General features: G+C 40.8%; 1 protein-coding gene across 2 annotated transcripts; it reads right to left on the bottom strand.

The window, feature by feature from the left end:
• Positions 1-8,328: 8,328 nt before the first annotated feature.
• Positions 8,329-23,522, bottom strand: cdc42 (cell division cycle 42). 2 transcript variants are annotated; one of them, XM_070958346.1, is made up of 6 exons: positions 23,448-23,522; positions 15,501-15,641; positions 14,585-14,657; positions 14,130-14,239; positions 13,422-13,619; positions 8,329-10,214 (listed from the first exon to the last, which is right to left on the bottom strand). In XM_070958346.1, exons 2-6 carry the CDS (start codon positions 15,603-15,605, stop codon positions 10,125-10,127), a joined length of 576 nt encoding a protein of 191 aa, XP_070814447.1. In that variant the 5' UTR covers positions 15,606-15,641; positions 23,448-23,522; the 3' UTR covers positions 8,329-10,124. The 2 variants fall into 2 exon arrangements, with proteins under 2 accessions (XP_070814447.1, XP_070814448.1); XM_070958347.1 differs by lacking the exon at positions 8,329-10,214 and adding an exon at positions 10,996-12,092.
• Positions 23,523-23,671: the final 149 nt, after the last annotated feature.

Here is a 23,671-nt window from a genome sequence, read left to right on the forward strand (position 1 = left end):
CAGGGCTGTCCAAACACAGATCTGAATGACAGACCAGGCACGAGTGGGTGAATCCAGCCAATCAGAATGATTGCAAGGCAAACTCTACTCTTTGCCATAAAGTATTTCCTGTCATCTGGTTGTCACTGGCCGACCTGAAGCAACATTCAGCAGAGGACGCAGAGAGGAGAAGCTCACTTCATGATACCCCAGATTTCCACAGAGTAAGGTTTTGGTGGCTAATGTCTGAACTGTCATTACTCGATCTACTGTGTTTAGAGTCATGTGACAGTTACCTACACGGTGCCATTCTCCCAAGATGACAGTTCTCTGTGGATGTAAACAGGAGACCCGCCCCCTCTGCTTGCTGTCCATAATCAGCGACAAATCACCAACCACTGCAACAGTTGCTGTTGGAAGTCGAAGCCTTTGTACTTAAGTTAAATAATTACTCAAGCATATAAAAAATCTAAAGCTCCCATGAAGAATGACCAGCACAGCAGCACAGGTACTCGTGTCATCATAACTGGCCCTCCTCCATATCTAAAAAAAATAACCGACTCCCTCTTCTAAAGTGACTTTTCAAACTTTATAGCCATAAAATCTGCTGTCTGAAAACTTCTACAGCATTAAGTTCTCTCTGTCCTGTTATTATTACAGACATGTCTGAGCTAACCGCGGCCCTTCGACTCACTCACAGCCGAGACTGTTAACCCACGATGGTCTAAGGCTTATGGGAAATGGGTTCTGTCAAAGACTGCTAAAAGCAGATGTGTTAAATAAACAAAACAAAATTACATCATTTTTTGTTTTTTAGTTTAAAATTACCAATGTTGAAGTGAGCCACGCAGCCTGCTGGTGAGTGGGGTTATGTTCCAAGGCTGGACTAGTTATTTTACGTTGTTACAAAGGCCAATGAGATTTAGAGGTTTAGATCTAGAGCACACTCAGAAGTTGTGGTCTCAGTTCAGCTCTCTGTAGCCACAGCATAAGCATGGTTGTAAACCGACTTATTGAGGGCCCAGAATGCCACAAAGTGCTGGCATAAATAAGGTTGTGAAAGCATCTGCCCTGTCAATGTGTACAGTTTGGACTTTTGAACAGGCTTCTCCTGGGCATACAAATCATATCAACATTAACGTGGCATGTAAAAACAGCAGTGCAGGCACTGATGACTTAGGAGCAGCCCACCATACATAAACCACACAAACTTAATAAGCAAAATAACATAATAAAACAACATCAGGGTAATGAATATGATTTGACTGTGCTGTCTAATTAGCATGATTTATTCAAAACCCACAGAAGCACTGGTGCGTCTCCAGTAAATACTTCCTGAAGGTATGAGAGGTAATGAGATAACGATGGTGTGATTTCACCATTTTACATTAATCTTCCAGTCAATTCTTCGTCCTGACAGGAAGCTAATAGTTCAAATTACACCTCTGCATACCTCAGGTTAAAGGTTTTCTCATGCTGTCTCTCTTTCCCTGTCAGTGTGTGTGGTGAGTGTGAAGGGTTAACCATGCAGGTTGGCTGGATAATAATGCCCCTTGCTCATGGAGCCCAGGAGAAGGCTGGCTTTAGCCCAGGGCCCGGCCCTCCCAGGCCTCTCTCAAACTCCCAGATCTCTTCAGCATACTTCTCATATTAAAAGAAAACAAGTTACACAAATGAGACAGATGGTTCTTGTTTGTGATGACAGTTGCAATTCTTTCTCCCCCAGTCCTCCTCCCCTCTTCTTCCCTCTCGGCTTTCCTCTGGTGTCTCCGCTGTTTTTTGCCCTCAAACAGCCACGTTGTGCAACACAAGCAGAGCGGGCGTGAGAGTCGGGCTCATGGGCATCGAGACATGGACACCAGGCTCCACATCTGACACGGCTACGAACTGGTGCGGAGGACTTTCCATGAACTCATTGTGTTTTATCTTTACACTTTATACTTAGGCTTGTTAGTTTGATGTCCCTTCTATCCACAAGTGCACATTAGGTCAGTGAAAAGGTGGGCATCCCCATGTTTCATTTTCAGTCAAGCTTGCCCTCATCTTCCCATGCACAACAGTGTCTTCTATGAATTCTGTCCTCATGCTGTGCTGTCAGCACAAATTACAAGTACGAGAAGGGACACAGGCCGTTAACCTTCACACACGTTTCCCCCTCGCTTCTGTTTTGTGATACGAATGACACGATTTCCTGCAGCTACAAAGGTAACTCACTCACACTCATACATAAGAACGCAGCTTATTGGAGAGAAAAGGATCGCTGTCACATGACTTTTTTTCATGTACATTATTGACAAAGTAGGCTCACAAAGGGTTATGTTGGAATGATTCAGCAGAGGAGGTAAAGACGGTTGATCATTGTCTAGTTTGAAGTCATTATGGGGGAGGGAGCGGTGACAAACACCACAGGAGAGGTGGATAATGGGGGGTTGGTGGTTGACTTTGAAGAGTGATGTAGGTGACCCAGAGCTTACTGTTTACATTCCTCTACTCTGCTGGTTAAACCCCTGAGTGCCATGACAGACAGACAGAGACTGAGAGCTGTGTCCTGGAACTATGAAATGAGCACATTATCTAATTGTGTTTTTTAACAAGACCAAGCAGAGAACTTAACCATGCCAGTGGTGTAATCTGTGGGTGCTTACAATTTGGCTAATGCGGCTCCTTGCTCACCTCATTCCCATCTGGTTCTTGCGTCTTAGCCCCAACCAGCGGTGGATTCAAGAGACAGATGCGAGGAAGACACAGGAGGGTTGGCAGACTTGCATTCACCAAATGGGACATCTCACTCACTCCAGTGTCATTTTAAGGAGACGGAAACTACTCATGAGCACAGCCTCTCAGCTGCCCTTGTAATGTCAACAGTCAAATGTGTAGAAATCAGTAACAGTAAAACTTAAGAAAATCACGTGGTGTCTGATGAGTGCTGCATGCTGCAACACGGATTATAGATCTATTGTGGCATCAGGGCATCGTAGAATATGACAGAAATATCATGGACAGACAATTAAACTACCTAGTTTGTGAAAGACACTACAGTAAGTCTGACATCCTCCTCAGGCTCAGGAGGTCATTAACACGTACACTTTATTTAATCAAAAGAAACCTGAGAACAAGAAATATTCATGACCAGACAACCACACAACCAGCATACAAAAACAACATACACAAGGCCACAAATCACAATCGACAAAAAACTGCTAAAAATCAATAGTAGGAGTCATAAAATATCAAAGGGTAAAGCTTTAAGTTTGTAGTTCATTCCATTTAAAAGGTGAGTGTCACCTAGGACTAGTTCTGCCAAGACACATGGAAAATCTAAGGTTACAGTTATTGGACTGTGTACTGTAGATACTAGATTTCAGTGATGGAACAGATGAATCTGCCGCCACCATCTTGTGTAAATGCTTTTAACATGAATAAGACTCAGACACTTACTGAACATGGTGAGTGCTCAGAAAGATGACACTTGCTCGGAGAGATTTGACACCTGTCTTGGACTTCAAAAGACCTGAAACAGCTCAGGGTAAAATGGCACAAACAGACACACACTTGAATTTAACCAGTCCTGTTTTTCACATCTATCCGTACAAACCCACTGAGGGACCTTTGGTTTGTAGTGAATTCCAAGCGCTCATCTCAAGGCCATTCAAGCCACATTTAAACCCGCCGCGATCAAATCAGATAAGGATGGATCAGATAGAGAAGGAGGAGTGAAAGTGACAACACGCAGCCCCCTGCTGATGATAGCTTCATCTCTGGATGCTGGTATGGAGGATCACTGTGATCTTACCTCACACACACTTACATTCTCTCGGTGGTTACAGCCGTGTGTCTGTCGTCAGGCAGATTTCAGCTGAATTGGAAGGAACTTTCCCTTAACACCTGGACACTAAGCACACACACACACCTGAAGATGTGTGTCTAAAGGTGTGTGTATGCGGGTGAAAGGGTTTGAAGTGTGTGCGTTACATGTATCTATTAGCCAACAGCAACCGGGCGTGTCAAAATAATCCTTGCAGTGACCAGTGGTAACATCACTTGCTAGACCTCTGGTTGTCAGACACATACTGGGCTCACACAAAACACAACCAGCTCAGGTTATTATGGAATACACACACTCAATGCACACATACACAGCTATTTTTCAGACTGGAAAAAGACATCATGATGAGTGCCATGCTTGGATCTGCTTCTTTTAACATGAACATCTTTGTAACAGCAGATCAACAATGTGCTAAATATAAAATCTGCATATGAAAAGCCTGAAATAAATTACAAATTCATGAGAAACATTAGAAAAATAAATGAATTCAAATTAAATATAGTATAAAGGAGAGATTCCATGGGGCACGTCTTGATTGGGTTCTTCTCATCATTTCTTATCAAGAACATGCTGACAATTTGAAAAGCCTTAATTGATGTGGAAGCAACATTGGATGTACAGTATACTTTTTATCTCTGTGCCTTGCCAATATTTCAATCTCATCTTAAAGACTTTCTCCAAGTAACTGGCTAGTGGCACCTTTGGTTTTTATTTGTGCTATGCTAAATTTGCTTTAAAGGGTCAGTTCAACAAATCTATAAACAGACAAGTTTTCATTGACCTGGTGTCTCGCCATTTTTATAGTTTCCTCCTTGGGCAACACACTGAACCCCAAGTTGATCCTAATGGTCAGGCCAGCACCTTGCATGGTAGCAAAGTGCCATCATTGTGTGTGAACATGAGAGGTAAATTGTTAAAAAATATATATACACACACACACACACACACACACACACACACACACACACACACACACACACATATAAAAAATGCAGCAATTTACCATTTAAACCTTACTACTGACAATGGACCTACTTTACACCACAGAAATGGTTTCTGATGACAAATAATAATAATAATAATAATCCGCACTTTGTGTGCTGTTGTCTGAAATACAAGCAGCAACATGTCCAACTGTATGGATCTTTTCTTGAACTTGGACACATTGTGAAAAGAAGAAAGACAGATCTCAGAAGAGGACGGGACACCTTCAGATTCATACCGGAGCTGAGAGATAACGTTCCCCACATGATTCACAATGTGGCTGAGTTAAAAATAAAGACAACCCCACTCCCTCTTCTCTTACTCGGGCATCTCATCATACCTGCTGGAGAGCATTTGGACCAGGCACACTGGGCCAAACCTGCACCTCTACAGCACAGCCAACATCTACATGAAAACCACATTGGGCTCAATGTGTTGGCAGGAGCTTTGGGCACTGGAACAGCGGAGACTGTCAAAGGTTCAGTCCCAACATGGCTAAGCAGGCCGTGTCCTTGCTCTAGCCAGTATTGGAGATTTATTTTCATGCACACGCATAGCTGACGTGCCTCCACACTGTATATAGCTGAGATGTCTGAGTGCTGATTTACTGCTGAGCTCTGATAAACTGCTAAAATCCTCAGTGTGTTTTTCATCACAAGTCAGTATCTGTGCAGATCATCATAAAATTGTCTCATAAAAGTGGGTGCAGCACACATATAGGCCGCTCTCTGCCAGCACTGTGTGTGTATTTCAAGTTTCTCAAGTGTCCTGGTGGGTTGCTTGGTCAGTATGTCCCCACCTCTGCCTGCTGGTCCTGCCCAGATGAGACACTCAGCCAGGCTGGATGGTGATTGGACGACCCCAGAGGACAAAACATTTAGAGTCATTTGTCAAACATGATGAAGACCAATGGAGGCCAGGTGGTGTCTCTGCATTTGTGTGTGGACGTAGAGAGCTGAGGAGTGTGTGTGTGTGTGTGCGCGTGCACCAATATTTCAGCAGAGAGGAATGCCCTTCGTTCAGCTTGTGTGATAATTAATGGCTGTCAGCGTCTCTTTAGTGGAAGAAGGCGCTGACAGACAGCACTCCAGAAACGCAGGGAATGTGTGAACGCCTCACAGGGGTGGATGAGGGTGGAGGAGGGAGTCGAGGGTGGTGGGTGGGTGGGTACAGTGCAGCATCCCTCCCAGCCGTCTGTGGCAGATGATTCAGGTCACCAAACCTGGGATATCACCCTCATTTGCTGCCATTTGAGGAATTCCTGGACATCTGTGTGAGCTGTGTGAAAGCGATACTGATCTCTCAACACCAACATTACAGTGATACACTGTGTGTGTGTGTGTGTGTGTGTGTGTGTGTGTGTGTGTGTGTGTGTGTGTGTGTGTGTGTGTGTGTGTGTGTGTGTGTAAGACAGGGGATGAGAATAGCATGACAGACAAATCTTGTAAAAACTAATTTCATTTTATCTTAAATAGGAGAACTTCTGATATCGGTTTCCATACAGTGATTGACAGATTAGACAGAAGGTGTACCACACAGCTCTATTCTAGCATCTCTACTGTTTTCCATTTGGATAGAACTATGAAGGAAGATTCATGCTTGATTTTCATTTTATAGCCATTCTTGGTACATTTTCTGTCTGTTTAAATGCGTTCTCCTGTTTCAAACAGTTATCAGATATAGATAAACATCTAGATGGATAATCAAAGCTCCACGAATGCCCGACCCAACAGTTCCCATAATGCAACTCTGCAATGTCTTTTCATAGCTCTTCCACACCTGGTGAACGCCCACACCCTTCAAAGTCCATAATCCATCTTTGCAACCAAGCTATCAGTCAACAATGTGTAGTCTCCAGGAAAATAACCCAGATGACATCATCAGAGGTCATTTTCTCAAACTCGTCTTGCAGATACACAGAAAACATTATCCATCAGTTTTCACACACTGACTCATGATGAATACATTCACCTTTATGTTTGAAATTTATGGAAGTTCTCTTTGTTTTATTATTTAAAGCCATTGTTTCTGAATGAGGACCGTGTTCTTTAAATGAGCCTTAAAAAATAATCCTGGTCATTCTCATTCAGCTGATCTTTGTTTGAAGATTGATTCGTTAATCCTGGATTAAGTTATTTTGTATAATAGTGCACTCTTATTTTTAAAAAAGGCAGTATGAGCAGTTGAAACCATGATCATGATGTACTGTACACGAACAAATCTTAAGTATCTGTAGTTTCCCTGAGAATTCCCATTTCATGATGTGTCATACTTCTATTCTGCTACATTTAACAGAAATATTGTACTTTTCACTCCACTTTTCACTCCACTACACTACAGCTATAGATTCCATGTATTTCTGTTTTATTAAAAGGAGGAACTTTTTATGTCTTTTTCCATGCAAAAATGGCAGAAACATTTAATGGTTTCAGTTTCTTAATTGTAACGATTTGCAGCTTTTCCCGTGATTAAACTACAGTAAACTGACGATTTTGAGGTTTAGACTGTTTGAAGGAGTCACTTTGTGTTCTGGATAATTGTGACAGCATTTCGCACTTTAAACATATTACAAACAATAAATACAATTAATAAGATCATTCAAGAAAATAAACAGCAGAATAATCCATAATGTAGCACAATATAAAATTCCACCTCAAACAACTACAATATTAAGATGTGGCTTAAACATACCAGCATGAGTGATTATGTATGAAGATGTATATAATTATATACACCATATAAACTCACAGGGGACATTCCACTGACTCTTTAAGCAGGCTACATTTTTCTGGTGATTCTTAGGTGATTTTCTTAAGTAACATTTTCACTGCAGTATTTTTACAGCGAGGTTTGACAATGCCTCTGTATTTCAAAGTCAATTTTTTAACATATTTAATATGTTGTGCAGTTTCATGTACTTAATGTTTTCGTACCAAAGACGTTTTTATTTTCTGTATTTCAGAAATTCTCGTGTTTCATCTTAGGTCATAACTGTGAGTCATGTGCACACTCAATGCAAACAATCCCAATGTCAATATCCAATTAGTTTACACAGCAGGAACCAATGCACAGTACATTTGGAACATCCTTCACTGTTAAAACACAGAGGGGAACCCACACCAGGGACCACAATGTTTGGGTGGACAGTACCTCCTGCTGGCTGAACATGGCAGGACATGCTCATCCAGCTGTGATGGAAAGGAAACAACTGGATGTAGCCATCCTGTACTGCTCATTACATACAACCTGCCACCAATATACAACATGGATAGATATGTTTTGCCATGGAAGCCACAAAGCCATGAAATACTGGCAAATCCACCAATGTGATGGTTTTACCTTTAATGTTGAAAGCTCTGATAGAGAAGCTGTTGTGTTGGAGGATGAAGGATTTACACGTCCTTTGACACTGTTCAAACATCTTAAGATCACATTACAGACATAACTTTCCAAAGTCATGGCAGTCATAACACTATTCTGTTTGCCGTTAAGTGGATAATTCAGTCACAATTCTAAAAAGAATGGCAAAGGGAAAGTGGTAAAGGCAATTAAGGTATAAGTTTAATATTTTTGAAAAGAATGCATATACAAAGAACAAAGACTTTAGACAAAGCATTTGGTTTTGCACCAAAACAACAACAGGTTATAATAATTATACTGACTTGATCTGGATATCACCCCAACTCTAAGCCACCAGTTAAGTAAAACAACCAACCAACCACAAATAATCTTACCAAACAGTCTCTCTGCCATTGGAGGTTTTTATTCAACTAAACCAATTAGCGGTTTTCTTGCTATAAACTGGCGGGTAAGAGTTCAGATGAGTTCCGTCCCCTAAATGTAAAAGGAGTGAAAGTAACCTTTTTTTATATATTTATATATATATATGTATAAGATTAAAAAACAAAACAAAACAAACAGAAATAATGAAGAAAAAAAAAGATTTTGGTAAAAACACCTGGAGCCTACATCAACATTGTGAGCCAGCTTACATTATAATTACATCTGTTAAACCTATCATTTAGAACAGAGACCAAGGCTCAGCTACATGCAGCACCATACTGTCTGAATGGGTACAGCAGAGCAGACAGCCCTTCACACCTCACACATATAGCCTGGATAAAACACACTATGGGAAGGCACCAAATTCTGACCTGGCACAGAATTCTGGTGGAAATTCATGTTCACTGATCAGTTGACTAAATATGGATCTCCAGATGTGGCTGCCAGTACAAGCCAAGGAGCCTTTGTTTTACTCAGATGTCTCTGCTGTACCCGCTCTAAGTGTAAGGTGATAACAATGTTAAAACAGTATCCCGCTTTACCCTCCCTTGGTCCCTGGCAACGCATGAAGAACACACCACTTGTTCTGCTAACACTGTTTAAGTTCCCTGCATCTAAAAGGCAAATTCCTGTGGTTGACTAGCAGACCCATTACTGTTGACTGCCTTTAGCTCTTCAACTGATTACCACAGCCCAAATGGACAGTCACTCTGCACTGACAGTCCACTGTAAGAGGACTGGATACTAGATGGCAACATCATCCATTCAATTTCCTCGATGACAGCTGTGGGAAGCTTTAGCCGTATTGCCCCGAATTACAGAGTCCTGTCAGACATACAGAGTTTTCTTAGTGGTTAAGAGTGCGTCTACCTGGAACATGGAATAAATATCTCAGACTTCATCATCATGTGTTTGAGGAGAAAAAGGGGTGTTGGCAAACAAAAACAAAACAACACTACTCTGTTAACATTTCTTCTGGTAGTGCAGTGAAAGAACACAGGGATCGGGCGATGAGTGTGCTCCTCAACAGAGGGATGGGACCAGCAGCATGAGCAGCCACACATCAGGCCGCTGGTGGGGGCTGGGGCAGGGCTTATATCCAGGAATCCTTTACGCTTGCTGAGGGCAACTAAATGGCTGGGCATCTAAACGCTGATTAGGCCACAACACTGACTGAATCAAAATCAATCTACCAAATGCTCCACAGAATGAATTCTACTTGTATGTAAGCTTGGCATCCTGATGCCTGTCCGAGGCCGTGCCACCCTGCCTGGAGCACACGGCAGCCTGTTGGCCAGGCTAGCTTGACCTTCTGTCCCAAACTCAGCTTTAGGGGTGAAGCTTTTTATTATTGCAGACAATTATCTGAAACTTGGTAGGCTGTTTTCTTTCTAGTCTTCCCTGTGGGGGACAATGCTGTCAACCAGCCTTAGCAGAGCAAGGGAAGGGATGGGGGTGGGAGGCATGTGTGTGTGTGCGTGTGTGTGTCTATGTATTTAAGATGTAAGTATGTATGTGTTATGTGTGTGCGCTTTGAAAAGGTAGGAGCCTCTCATAGCAGCACACATTTGCGTTTCCTCTTGGGCTCTGGGGGCTCCAATGCAGCCAATATCGCCTCATCAAACACATTCTTGAGGCCTTTCTGTGAACACAAACAAACAAACACACAGGCTCAATGAGGGGGCAACGCAAATACACACAGGTCAAATTAAAAAAAGGTAGCGGGAAAGCACAGTAACAGCTTAAACAAGAGGGAAAATAATTGTAAGGGAACAAAAGCAGCATTGAATATCATTTTAGTGGCGTGTCATAAAAAATGTGAGCGTGCTGTTGGGACAAAAAAAATAATAATAATAATCGACAAATATTGTGCATAAAAGGAGATCAATCAGATCTGCAACAAACAACTCATTAGAATTTCAGAGAGCAAGTGTCAGCAACACAAATGGCATGCGTGTTTGAGTGCAAAGTGCTTAAATCAAAGGCAAGTCAAAGAAGAAAGTGGAGGAAAAAAACAGCATAGATCCTGACACCACGACAGGAATCTGAGCATTTTCATTCCAAACCGCTTGTTTTTATTTTTACCCAATTGGCTCTGCGCTTCAGATTAAAACTGCTGACTACCTCACCAAAAGAGGACATCCAGATTCAAAATAGAAAAGTCACATTTACAATCATAAGAATAATCACCACAAACTAAGTCTCTGCTCAGCCTCAGAGGTGAATGTTTCCTTTCTCTTTGTTTTGCCATGAGCAGAGCTGCTTACACCACGAGCTCGGTCATGTGAAGAAACAAGAGCTGGTCTGACAGTGCTGTCCTATGCAGTAAACCACTAAGCCCCTCAGCACTGCTTAACTCCACTAACCCTACTGAATTCTTCTATGACAAAGCACTGGAAGAAGAAGGGAGCCAGAGAGAGGAGAGCAAGTTCATGTGTCCTTTATTAATTCATTTCACAGGTCATTTCACACAGTTATAGCGTTTTTATTATCTGGGCTTCCAAGACAGCGTGATATGCACCACAGTTAATGGCACATTAGCGTCATATACAGGGAAAGTTGGGCCAAACAAGTTAGAGAGCACTTTACAGAAGACTACAACTTTATGAAACATCAAGTGTAGCTTAGCTGTAAACCAGATCAATCATAGTACCAAACAGGAAGCACTTAATCTGGTGGTTATATTGTCAAAATGGCCAAACACTCCCTACGTATGACTTTAGTACTTGAACCCCCAAGTCACAGTCAGACAAGTTCTGTTTAATTAGACATCAATAGGAATACAAAAAAACACATTAGCTTTAGAAATGGAAGATCTGTTTAGTGTTGAGATCAATCTCAGTAGGGAGCCATGTGAAGCCACCACCCTCACTTTAGTCCAAACCCTGCCTACATTAATGACTACTACATGACAGAGGGGAAAGACGAACTGAAACAATGGCTACATCCCAACTTTCATCCTACATCCTCTGTAAGATGCCGCCCCACTGTTTAGGCCAGAGGCCAAATTAATAAGCACTGGGAAAAAGTGGATGGGTGTGAGATTTATCATGTAAAACTAAGCTCATATAAACCATCCATCAAAAGTAAGATATGAAGTACATTATCAACCAAACCAAATGCCAGCAGTTACAGGTTAGAGAAGGCAACTAGTCAAGTCACTGAAGTGCAGAAAGGCCTCGAGTCAGTGAATCAGTCCATGAAACAAAGTTAGTTGCAATGCACTCTCAGAGGAGAAGTTTGGGTCAGGAGTTAGATTGGTAGCCGACTGATGGATTGGTTAGTTAGATGGCTTAGATTGAGACTGGTCTTGATTTCAAAGCAGCACATGTAAAGAGATAGAGAGGACAGGAGAGAGGTGGAGTAAAGGAATGAAAAATGCAGAGAATAATGGTAATCAGAGGAGGCGAGGAGCATAGTGGCAGAGAGTTTAGAATATACAGCATTTCCTCTTTCTCTGTGTCTCAGGTGGCTCTAGGGCAGCTAGGATAGCTTCGTCAAATACATTCTTCAGCCCTCGCTACAACAGCAAGAGAGGGAAGAGAACAACAACACAATTAGCACAGCAAACACAGAAAGGATAGAAGGGAGAGGGGATAAGAGGAACATGGCAGAATAAAGAGGAATGTATTTGTGTGAAATACAGAGAATGCACGAGCGTTACAGGACAACTGTGCGAAGGAGATGCACAGTGCAAAGATGAAGAGTGAAGATGGAGTTGAGATGGGCTCTCCTGAAAAGAGAAAGGGCTGCTGCTGAACAGTGGCCTGAAATAAGGTGTGGACTGACTGCTGAGATCCTTGACAGGAAACAGGAAATGACATCAGCAGCTATGCAACAGTTGTGCTGGGGAAGGAGGGGAAGGAGGAAGGAAGGAGCTGAGCAGCAAGGTGGGGGCTACCCTTCAGCTCCATCAACACTATTGTTCTGTGCCTGAATGAAGCCAAACTCATCTGCTCTCCTCTGAGTCGCGTTTCCTCTTTGAGTTCCTAACAGTGATGCACCAAGTACTCAGAACTTGATTGAACAGCTAAACTTTTGAAAACACTGACTGATTTATTAAGACAATCCAAGAGATGTACTGAGTACTACAATATTAAATCCAATCAAAATAAATAAATAAATAAAACAAATGCTAGTTCGTGCTGTCTGCTGTCTAATAGAATAGAATTTGGTGGATCATATCACACACTGGTCATTACAATTTTCATTCAAATGTTAACTTTAAATAGTAAAATAAAGAAATGAGGCCATTGAAGATGGTCCTCTCACAACCACGGCTCTTCTTCCAAAATGTCTAAGTTATCTCTTTATCTTCACAAACAGCAGCAGTGTCCCATGACATTTTTACCTCTCAAAGGACAACTGAAGCCATTGTCATCAAGTTATTGATATCTTAATAGGATTATTTGCTAAACCAATTCTGATAAAAGCCAACATCAGCACATCTCTTACTCGATTACCTCTTACTAGAGAGGCTTGTAGATGAAACATGAACTGACCCTCCTTACAAGAAACTCTGTGAGACTCCAGAGCCTAAACTGCTCTCTTCACCAGTACCGATACAGCTAAAGGCAGACTGAGTACTGCAACAAGGATATACTACGGGGTGAAGCAAGGTTTTTAAGCCATATGAAAAACATCTGCTAATATACACTTAGCAACACCACTAAGCTCATAAGTTAGACCAGTCACTGAAACCAAACCATGCAGAATAAAAGTCTTCAACCATGACATGCATGTTCCTCATTCCTCCTTTTTCTTAGTTCTTGCCATGAGGTGTGAATCATGTGTGTCCACGAAGTGTATATGTGTAACTGTTTGTGTTCATATATACTGTATATATTACCTGTGTGAGGGCTGAACACTCCACGTATTTCACAGCCTTGAGGTCTCTCGCCAACTTCTCGGCTGTCTCCGGAGTGATGGGCTTTTGCTTGTTCTTGGCCAGCTTCTCTATAGTGGATGGGTCATCCCGCAAGTCAATCTGAGTCCCAACTAGCAGGAAGGGGGTCTTTGGACAGTGGTGGGTGATCTCTGGAACCCACTGGATGCACACACACAGGGTAATATGATGGTCAACACACTGTGTCACAAGTACTACCCCTATTCCAAAAAGGCTGGGTGCTGTGTAAATGTAAATAAAGACAGAATGCAATCATTTGTAAACAAACTGTACCAACAATGGTTTTACAAAGTGTTCCTGAGCCCATGTAGTAATATCCCTCCTACAGTCATGCCCCTTTCATAGCCAATCATGATACTATCACCTGTTACCAATGAACCTGTTTACCTGTGGAATTTTCCAAACGGATGTTTTTGGAACATTCCAGGCTTTCCCAGTCATTTGAAACATGTGATTTGCTGACATCAATTGTCAAAAATAAAGTAAGAGGCATCTTCCTTATAAAAGTACATGATGACAAATAAAATACACACTGCAATGTCAAACTGTGACTATTATGTCAAAACATCTATTTTATTGTTAAGAGCAGATTTAATCATCAAGATATTGCAAAAAGCCACTTGCAAGAAAAAAAAGAAGGGCTTGACTTGCCTTTTCTTTGACATTTTCGAAGGAGGAGGGGGACACAACAGAAAAACAGACAAGAAAGACATCTGTCTGGGGATAACTCAGGGGTCGTAACCTGTCGTAGTCTTCCTGACCTGCAGAAACCACACAAACATGTTTAACCTGCTCAGTCTGCCCATCATGTTACCAGGACTGATACATTAGACAAAGTGGGACATCTCCATTAGCAGAATGAGGCACAGCAGCAAAACCACAGGAATACCAAAGTTTTACTAGCCTGAGTCCACAAAAAGCTATCCTGTGGATGGAAAGTGAAGGAAGACAACTTTTTCCATAGTATACATTTAGCGTCATAGAAATTCTTCATGGTACAAAATGTATTTAATGACAATGACTTAAAGGGGAATACATAATGCATTTAATGGATATCCTGAATAGACAGACCTAAATAAGTGCTGTTTGGAATAAGAAGGACATACCTGCTGTATCAAACAAGCCCAGAGTGTAGGGCTCGCCTCCGATCATTACAGTTACAGCATAGTTATCAAATACCTACAACACACAGACCAAAACCAATCAGTTGCAACTCATTTGCTCAACAGTAAATTATGTACATTTCTAGAGTTTAACAAATATGTGTACACATTAAAATATACATACTGTATATTTTGCATTTAAGGCGCTGATAGCTATTGTGTATTATTTTTAGTCAATGTATTTTAAACAGACCATCTTCATGTATAAGGTTCTGAAACAGTTCCAATCTGTTTTAGGTAGCTGCATTCAGAAAGGAACTTCGATCACGCAGCACAATATCAACACTGACTGGTCAACCATGGTTTGGTTCTTTTTAAGTAGAATGGAGAATATGGGATGGATTTCTCGCTTTCCATCCTGAAGAGCCATAATGCTGGACAGGACAGCAGACGATCTAGGAGGTTCCTCAAACACTCACTTCTTGATTATGCTCACAAATATATGACGAAAGCTAAAAGGGCTAGGCTAACCTGACTCAACGACTGGCACACTGCCAAGGCTTTCTGAATGGTACTAAGACTTCTCTGTGTACAATAACATGGCCTGTGGTTCAGCTAATAAACCTTTAGTTTTTTGGGTCATAGGGTGTATCAAACCTAAACCAGGCACATTCCAAACTTAACATACTGTTCTGAACTGTTCAGAATGAAACTAAATAATGATTCAGTAAAATACTCATACAGTATTTATCATTTATTTTATTACTATTACAAACATAGTTACAAAGGGGGAACATATTAGGTCGCGTGGGAATTAATCTGTCAACTGCGAGAATGAGCATGTGGTGACGAAAAGACCATATTTACATTTGCACAAGTCAAAGTCCTTTCTATCACCCCGACAGATGTCCACACTTACCGTAGGTACATACTCAGAGGGAAACTTGTTTGTGGTGTAAGAGATGAGCAGGCAGGTTTTACCCACAGCACCGTCCCCAACTACAACACACTTGATGGTCTGCATAGCTGTGTTTTACAGTCTTCACTATTCATTCAAGATCTGGAACAGAAAAAAAAGTTGATGGCATTGTTTATTCGATGAACAAACTGTAAAGTCACCAACAGCAAAGGTAAAAACTTCGGTCTGTAGAATATTCACCCCCTTTGGTATTTGGCTTTTTTAATGTAAATGTGAACACAACTCTCGACATATGTATCTAAATTCATAAGTAGAGGATACAAAACATTAAATTGCATAAATACTAGTGCTGTCAAAAATATTGTGTTATTAACACATTAACACAAATCAATTTTAACAGCGTCATTTTTTTTAATGGCAAGATTAACATTCTTTATGACCTAGTGCCCTTGTAGTTTTTTATAAGCTGTTAACTGCTGCTAGTAACATAAGAAAAACTACAGGATCCGGTTGTAAACTGGAAACAAAACAATAGGCACGCCCCACGCAAGTGTTTGGTCTTGCCTGCTTGCTGGCTGTGAAAGAGTAGACTACTGGTTTGTGTGGATGTCAAGTGCGAAACGCCGAAATAGATGCGAACAAGATTCTGAATGGAAAGTTTAGTTTCAAAAAGTTGCCCAATGGGTCGACTGACAAGATCAAAGTTATCTGTGTGTATTGTCATAATTATCACCGTAGCACATCAAGTCTGAAATACCATTTGATAGCCAAACACACGGCTAATGCAAACTCTCCGCCGTGTCCTTGTCAAAACCAGGCAACAATGGATGGCTTTCGACAGAGGCATATGCATGCTATTATGTTCAAAGGAAACTTAAGAAAGGAAAGTTTAAGCCATGGTAAATTCAAGGGACGTTTAGAATAGATAAAAATGTGCGATTAATTTGCAATTAATCACGAGTTAACTATGACATTCATGAGATTAATCGCAATTAAATATTTTAATCGATTGACAGCACTAATAAATACGTGACTTTGGTTTAAGTCCAAAAAACTCTACCAATTACGGCCTTGAATTTATGTAAATTACTCTGGTTAAAATTAGTACTGCATTGTGTAGTGTGGACATTTTGCGCCAGCGGCACACAGAGGGGAGAGTGTGGGGTGGGGACAAACTAATCCTCTGGGGAAGCCCTCGAAAAACTCAACACCCTATGGCACTTTCATTACATGTCATTGACAAACCCCTGTGAAAGCACGTTTCGACAAAACTGTAAGTGAGCCTGAAAAGTGAGGTGACTCAATCTAAAAATTATCATTATCTACTTGACATGGAATGTGTATGGGGAGATAACCCTGTCCCAACACTGACTAATGACTGGACCCCCCAGTCTTCAATGAACCTTGGGGGTCAATGTAAGTGTGCAGATGTCTAAATGAGGTTTTCTAATTTGAGGGATTAAGGGATCTGGAGTGTCTAAGTGGAGGAAGATGTAGAAGGAAAAGAGAACAGGGGTTTAATCCATAGTATGACACTATGGAGGTGTCAAGGAACAACAGATCATGGTGAACTGATATTCAACAGTGCTCACTGAACATGTTCATGGTTTTGGTGAACAATGAACCTAATGTAACAGTTTCGAGCCAATTACTAACCCCTGCAAGAGTTACACAAAGATGATGCTTGATGACTGTTTCCTTTAAATGGTGTGTTTTATGACACCTGACAAGGGGGCATGGCTTGTGCAACTGGCAATTCAATTATATGAATAGCTGCAGGAGTTTATGAACAAATCAGTACAGATTCCAACAGAAAAAAAAAAATCTGATTTCTATGCAAACTGTGCCCACCTGGTCTGAAAAAGTTGAAGCATCCCACCCGTCTTGGGAAATATCATAAGAAATCATTAACAAAAGTTAAGACTACAAGCCAACAGCCACAAAGTTTCTCTTGTGAACTGTGAACCTGGACAACACTGTTCACAAATACTAAAGCATAACAGGACTGCCTCATGACAGAAACATTTTCAAAGGAGGGAGGGGGCGCCAATTTGACCAAACACAGTTTATTATTCATTTTTAATCTAAAAGGACACTTAATGGTGATGATGGTGGCACTTCTTTATAGCAAACATAGCAATTGTAGTCATAACATAACAAAAGCACAAAAGTGAAGTGGAAGTGATTTAGGCTTATTGTAAGAGTGAGCAATGTTCAGGCTAACAGGGAACACAAAGTAGAACACCAACCAGTATCATTAAAAACAGAAACACAAAAGTATTTGCAAATACGAACAAAACTATTAGATGAGAAGGTAACCCCTTATCTTATCTTGTCTTAGCTCTTATCACTTTTTAGAGAGGAGGTTTAATTAAGAAAAGCATACAGTTAATGATTTATGCATATAATATTAAAGATACCGATTCAAGTATAAAACTCAGTTTGATCATGAAAACTGACAGGCAAACTGTTTGTCACCATAAACAGTCAACAATATCTGTAGCCCACATAAATCTGGGATTCAAATTTCACCTCCCAAGCAGCATACCATTTGCAACAGTGACAATTCTATTCAACACACATGATGTTTGAAACTGGAATATGGACAACATTGCCTGTGCAGGTCATACAGTTTCACCAGTAGCACACAGAGAAACTTTGCCCAATGAAATTGTGAACCTCAGTGATCATTACACAACAACTTTCAGAATCAGAGCAGCAACTCACTTAGGCCCCATTTACAAGACAACGCTCGCGGGTGAAAACAATAAAATATTTTATCCGATGTGCCTTTCGTTTAGACGGCGATGGCGTTTTTGGGGATTAAAAACGCAAAAAAGTGAAAACGCCCTCCAGAGTGGAAATCTTAAAAACGCTCCACCGTCACCTTCCCGTCTAAAGGGTAAAAACGCAAAAGTGTGCTTCGATCTGCCAGAGGCCGTCCCTGACATTCTCTGATTCCACACACTTTTGCGTCACCGTATGCATGCAGATCCCCCCCCCCCCAAAAAAAACGCTCGTCTAAACGTGGAATAAAAAGTGAGAACACAACGCCACTTTTGCATTTTCTGTTCAGATTGTTTCTGTGTAAACGTAGCCTTAAAGTCTGAGATATCTCAACTAGAGGTTCAGTTACATGCCAGAAACCAAACAGTACCGTTCCCACAGTCACTAGAATATGGATAACAACGTCCACAAGACACCTGAACAGGCCTTTTTCATAGCAGACATTCCAACTTATCATAAAAGGAAAAGCACAGGTGTTTGAAATAACATTGAAGATGGCTCTCGTCTATTCAAGTGTCCCAGTAAACCATGATGGTGTGAAAGTGAACCAGCATATGCACAATACCCCAGGACCATGAAACTGAAGTAGCGACACAGAATTCAACTAGAGCACAAACAACTGAGATAAATCAATTACTCAATGGACAGAAAATTAACATAGCTTAGTTACGGCTCTAAATTCTGCCATCATTAATTCAAATAGTCACAGCTGTATCTTCCCTACTGTGAAAATGTTGTATAAGACAGGTGAAATGAAACATTGACCTTGAACCTGTGTCTGTAATGAGCTGCATCCTGATGTCCTCTGCATTTAGAGACAACACCCTTTAAGTAGTCTATGGACCTCAGTATTGCCCTGTTTCTCCTCCACAAGTTACAGTATGTCAGCACAGAGCCACTGCAGAGCTCTGCAACACTGTGTGGGGGTGGGGGTGTCATTGAGAGAAGCAGGAGGGACCAAACTGCAGGCACCAAATGTTATAGTGTGCACATGGTTTAACAAAGGAATAGAACACAGGTGGATGCCCTGCAGAAACACACGGAATACAATGGTACTATTCCCTTTGCGAAATAGGCAAGAATTATGTTACACAGGCCTTTTTACTGTATTCAATTGAATTTTAAGAGGAAATGACACACCTGAAATTTGACATTGATTAGATAACTGTCAATGAGTGAAAATTTCAATTTAGAGCTTGTCCACATAAGTTGGTTGCCTTGCTATGAAGTAATGTGATTTACCCCAACATGCTACTGCAGAGAGTTGGAAGAGAAACCCTCTACCCTCTACTTCTCTGTATTTTATGATGCTATCTCATTGTAATCAAACTAAAGCTCGAAATAGAAACATTTCTCCAATATTACTACTATGAATTTAGATACCAAAATGACTTTGTCCATCCAGACTATTGACTCAAGTTTCCCTACTAATGTTTTTCATATTACCCACAAGACATAAAGGAAATTATCCCAAGAAACATCTGCTCATAAAGTACAAACTTTTCTGGTCCAAGACGTTATTGTGGTAGAATAGAAAACAAAAATGTGATTTAAGATTAGGGCTGCTTCTCTTGATGGCCAACTACTACATTAAAATCATGGAGGCACAGACTCAACCGTTTACAACCTTGACTAAAGGGACTAAATTTTTTTAAGACTCAAAAGAGGTTACCCTGACTGCAGACTAAACTGGGCAACTAAGGAGGAAAAACACAGACGTGAAAAGGTTAGAGCATGCCCATAGATACACTCAATGAAACAAGCCAAAGCACGGCAGACTACAATATAATAAAGTAGGGTTGTCAGTTTTGGTTTATTGTGCTTTCGATAGCCTGACAGCCATTAACTGGTAACTAACCAGTTTTGGTTGTGCTGAGGAGTATGCTGGACTGCATCTCCCATGTAGAGGGGAAAGCACATCGAGCTTGAATATTGTCACCTCTAATTCAGGAATTATTTTCACCAGACATTGTGACCAGAGAGATTTAAATATGTTGGACTTCAACAGATTTTCCCAGTAAAAAACAGTAATTGCTAGATAACGGAAACCCTGCGCCCAGTCAGCAGTGATTCAGTGACAAGTAGTTGTGATATAGCTTTTGTTTATGAGAGCTAGCTTCTCTGTCCTGGCTACCTGGGTTTTTTTTAATTCAAATTGAATTCTGGCCCGTGAACAACACCACTGCGTTACGAATAGGCAGTTACAAAGTAAACTATATGTTAAAAATATGTAACATATGTTATGTTACAAAGTGTAACATTTTCAATTTTTAAATCAATTTCTGTTGATAAATAAATTGCAAGTGACGTTGAACATGCAGCTCGAGATCATTCAGAGTGATCCTGATGAATGTGGTTTTGATGACAACATTGTCATGGCAACTGCTGGACAAAGTGTTGTGTGTTGTTGCTGCCAAGTTCACACATAAACATTAAACCACAGAATTCGCTATCAGCTCCTAAATTGCACATGTACAATTTGTCTCAATTTCTCTAGTGCATAATTTCCAACTGGACTGTAAATATTGTAAGAATATATCTGGGTCAGAAATAAATATATACTGTCTTAGCCTTGTCTGCCTCGGTTTTGTACTGGCCCAATCACAAGAGATGGGATGATTATCAATTGATAAATTATTATTTTGTTATTGAAAATTGTTCTGGACCTCTTTCCTTGAATAAAAATCAGATGTGGAGCTCTGAGTAATAAGTTTGAGAACCCCTAGTACAGACTGACAGGAGCAACTACTCAAAAACATTCTTGGTGGTTAACTGAAAAACGTTTGACCATTGACATGCTCATATAAAGACATAATAATAACAATAATAGTAACAATACATTTTCATGAACAGTACATGATAACATTTTTGTCCCACTCCACACACAGGGATGGATTCTCCATTGTGGCACCTTTAGTTTGGTTGTGTTCCAAAAAAGACAAATGCAAGTGTTTGTGGGTGGTAAGGGAGAGAGGGTTTACTCACTGTCTGTAACACAGCTGAATGGAGAGGGGGTGGAATAATGTGGATGTCCCAATAAATTTCACACTAGCTGGTGAAGATAGAAATTAAAAGGACTGCATCCTGTCAGCAGCTAACATGACCGTATGTTGAAAATTTAGGGTGACCTGGTTATAACTGGACTTCATAAGCAAATATGATGTGCTCTGATGACTTTTGTTGTGCATTATTTCAAGGACAAGTGATTAAAACTTCAAAGTATTTGATCAAAACCATCAATATACTCACTGGTGAAAGGCCTCGGTTGTATTTACTCTGTGCAGTACTGGGTACTGGGTCACAGTGTCATTTAAGCTGCAATCACTCCGCTTTTTGGACAGTTAAGTAGTCTAAGTCTGGTCTGGTGTTTTAAGTGAGGCGCATACTTACAGTGTGTGTGCTACAAACATGCTTTTAAATTGTTCTCACAATTTAGCATTTTCCCAAAAAGGTTGCTATATTCAGTGCTGTTTTGATCAATGAAGTTTAGACGGTCCATTTCTGAATGATTTTTCAATACAAAAATTATGGATTTTTGCTAAGGAAAACCCTGCCATTGTCTGGAGGAATCCTTTTGGCACTTTGGCCTGTCAAAGGACAGTTAATTTCATTACATGTTGATCACTGTTTCATGCATAATACAGTGTACGCACTGCAGAATCATACTGCATCACAAGGCCAATGTGTTTTTTCACAGAACAATACTGTAGAAAATCAAAAAAATTTCTTCTAATGGGAGATATTCTGAAATATCTTACAAACTAAGCTAAGCACTATAGTAAGCCGATGGCCTTGGGCAACAGAGGGTGGCTGCCGCTGCAATGATGCTGCCAGACTTAATCCACGCATTTGTGTTTGTAGGCCAGAAAGCACTATGAGGGCAGGCCAGCTTTTAGACTAGGAGTGAAAGCAGCTACAATTCAGTTTGATGTACCAGTTTCTCCAGAACATAAATTTCCCAATAGCTAGCTATATAGTAGTAGTAGTAGTAGTTAGCTATAGTAGAAACTAAATCTCGCAAGAAATATTGCTAGACTCTTAAAAGCTCATCAGATCTGAGTAGTGTCTTTCCATTGCAAACAGAATACTTCTACCTACCACAGAATCAAACACTGCATACGCAAAGCTGCAGCCTGCGAGGTTGCAACTGGCACTACACTGGATTTTACAACATATCCTAAAACACTGGTCACAACTTCCTCCAAAAATCATCACAAAGGCTCAATGATGTGCTAACGCACAGGCCAGGTCGCTTGAAACTTGACACTGAAACACTATATGTCAAAAAGATCAATCACAAGCATTTTCTATTGCCAACGACAAAAAACCAATGACGAGTTTCCAAACATTCATTTTCTATTATATTAGTGCCCTCACGTTGAGACATGTCTGAATATGCGACAACGAGTGATGTGACATTATTTCCATCAGCTTGTAAGTGTACAAATCGTCAACTAACAGCACATAACAAAAGCATTTCAAAATCACACCTACGAGAGAGGCAACGATACTACCAACAGCTACTGTTAGCTTGGATGCATTAGCCTTAGCTGGTGTATTTCGGCTACATCCCGGCCTCTATCTGGCCCAGTTTCCTGTCGGCTGTTTATACTGACGATAAATTTATTAATTTAGCGGTGCCTCTTTTAACCCAACCTAGTACTGTGGACCGTACACCTAATTACAATCAGAGACTCTGCTTAGGCGATAAACACAGTACTAACTTGGCGTTTCGTTACGCCTTTTAAGTTCGTCAACCGGCCGGCTAACCGCTAGCTAGTAACTAGTTGTATATTTTGCCATTTAATTGCTTTACTTAAAGGCCAGGAGATTTCAAATTCTCTTAACACGAAAACCACCAGCCCATCTAATTCAAAATATGGTTGCTACAGAGCTCGAAGAGGATTATTTACTATCCGGTCTAACGTTACAGACTGCCTGTCGGCTTGCTTTGCTAACTACTACGGTCCCAGATTGGCTCGCTAGCGAGCTAACTGAGCTATCCATAGCGGATGCTGTTGCTGAATGAGATACTTAATTTGACAATTACAACCCATGCCGCACAAATTTATAGCATATATAATACTGGTAACATTGGAACTAAAGCCAGCCACAGTTATATTACTGTACAACAAGAAATACATATTTTTTTTTCCGTACCGTATCCTCGGTGTCTTTACGCCGGGCGTTGGCAGCTCCGCGCTTGGGGCTTCCCAGTCAACAGAACAGGGACACGTTCCGTGCGTGGTGAACTACTACGTAATTACGTTAATCAATTCAACTACAACTATGCTCACTTTTCTCAGACTAACACCAAAAAACATGAACATCTTCCGTGTCTCATCGGGTACGCTGAGATTTCAATACAGCTGATATTTGGAAGT

Source organism: Chaetodon trifascialis, chromosome 3 (genome assembly GCF_039877785.1).
Source record: "Chaetodon trifascialis isolate fChaTrf1 chromosome 3, fChaTrf1.hap1, whole genome shotgun sequence".
NCBI lineage: Eukaryota > Metazoa > Chordata > Actinopteri > Chaetodontiformes > Chaetodontidae > Chaetodon > Chaetodon trifascialis.

Bases quoted from the DNA above. Each gene is read 5' to 3' on its own strand.
- cdc42 (XM_070958346.1), bottom strand. From the start codon at position 15,605: ATGCAGACCATCAAGTGTGTTGTAGTTGGGGACGGTGCTGTGGGTAAA. The intron at 13,620-14,129 runs GCAAGTCAAGCC...GTGTGCATCCAG, and splicing joins TCGAAAATGTCAAAGAAAAG to TGGGTTCCAGAGATCACCCA. The intron at 10,215-13,421 runs GTAATATATACA...TTGTGTTCACAG, and splicing joins AGTGTTCAGCCCTCACACAG to AAAGGCCTCAAGAATGTGTT.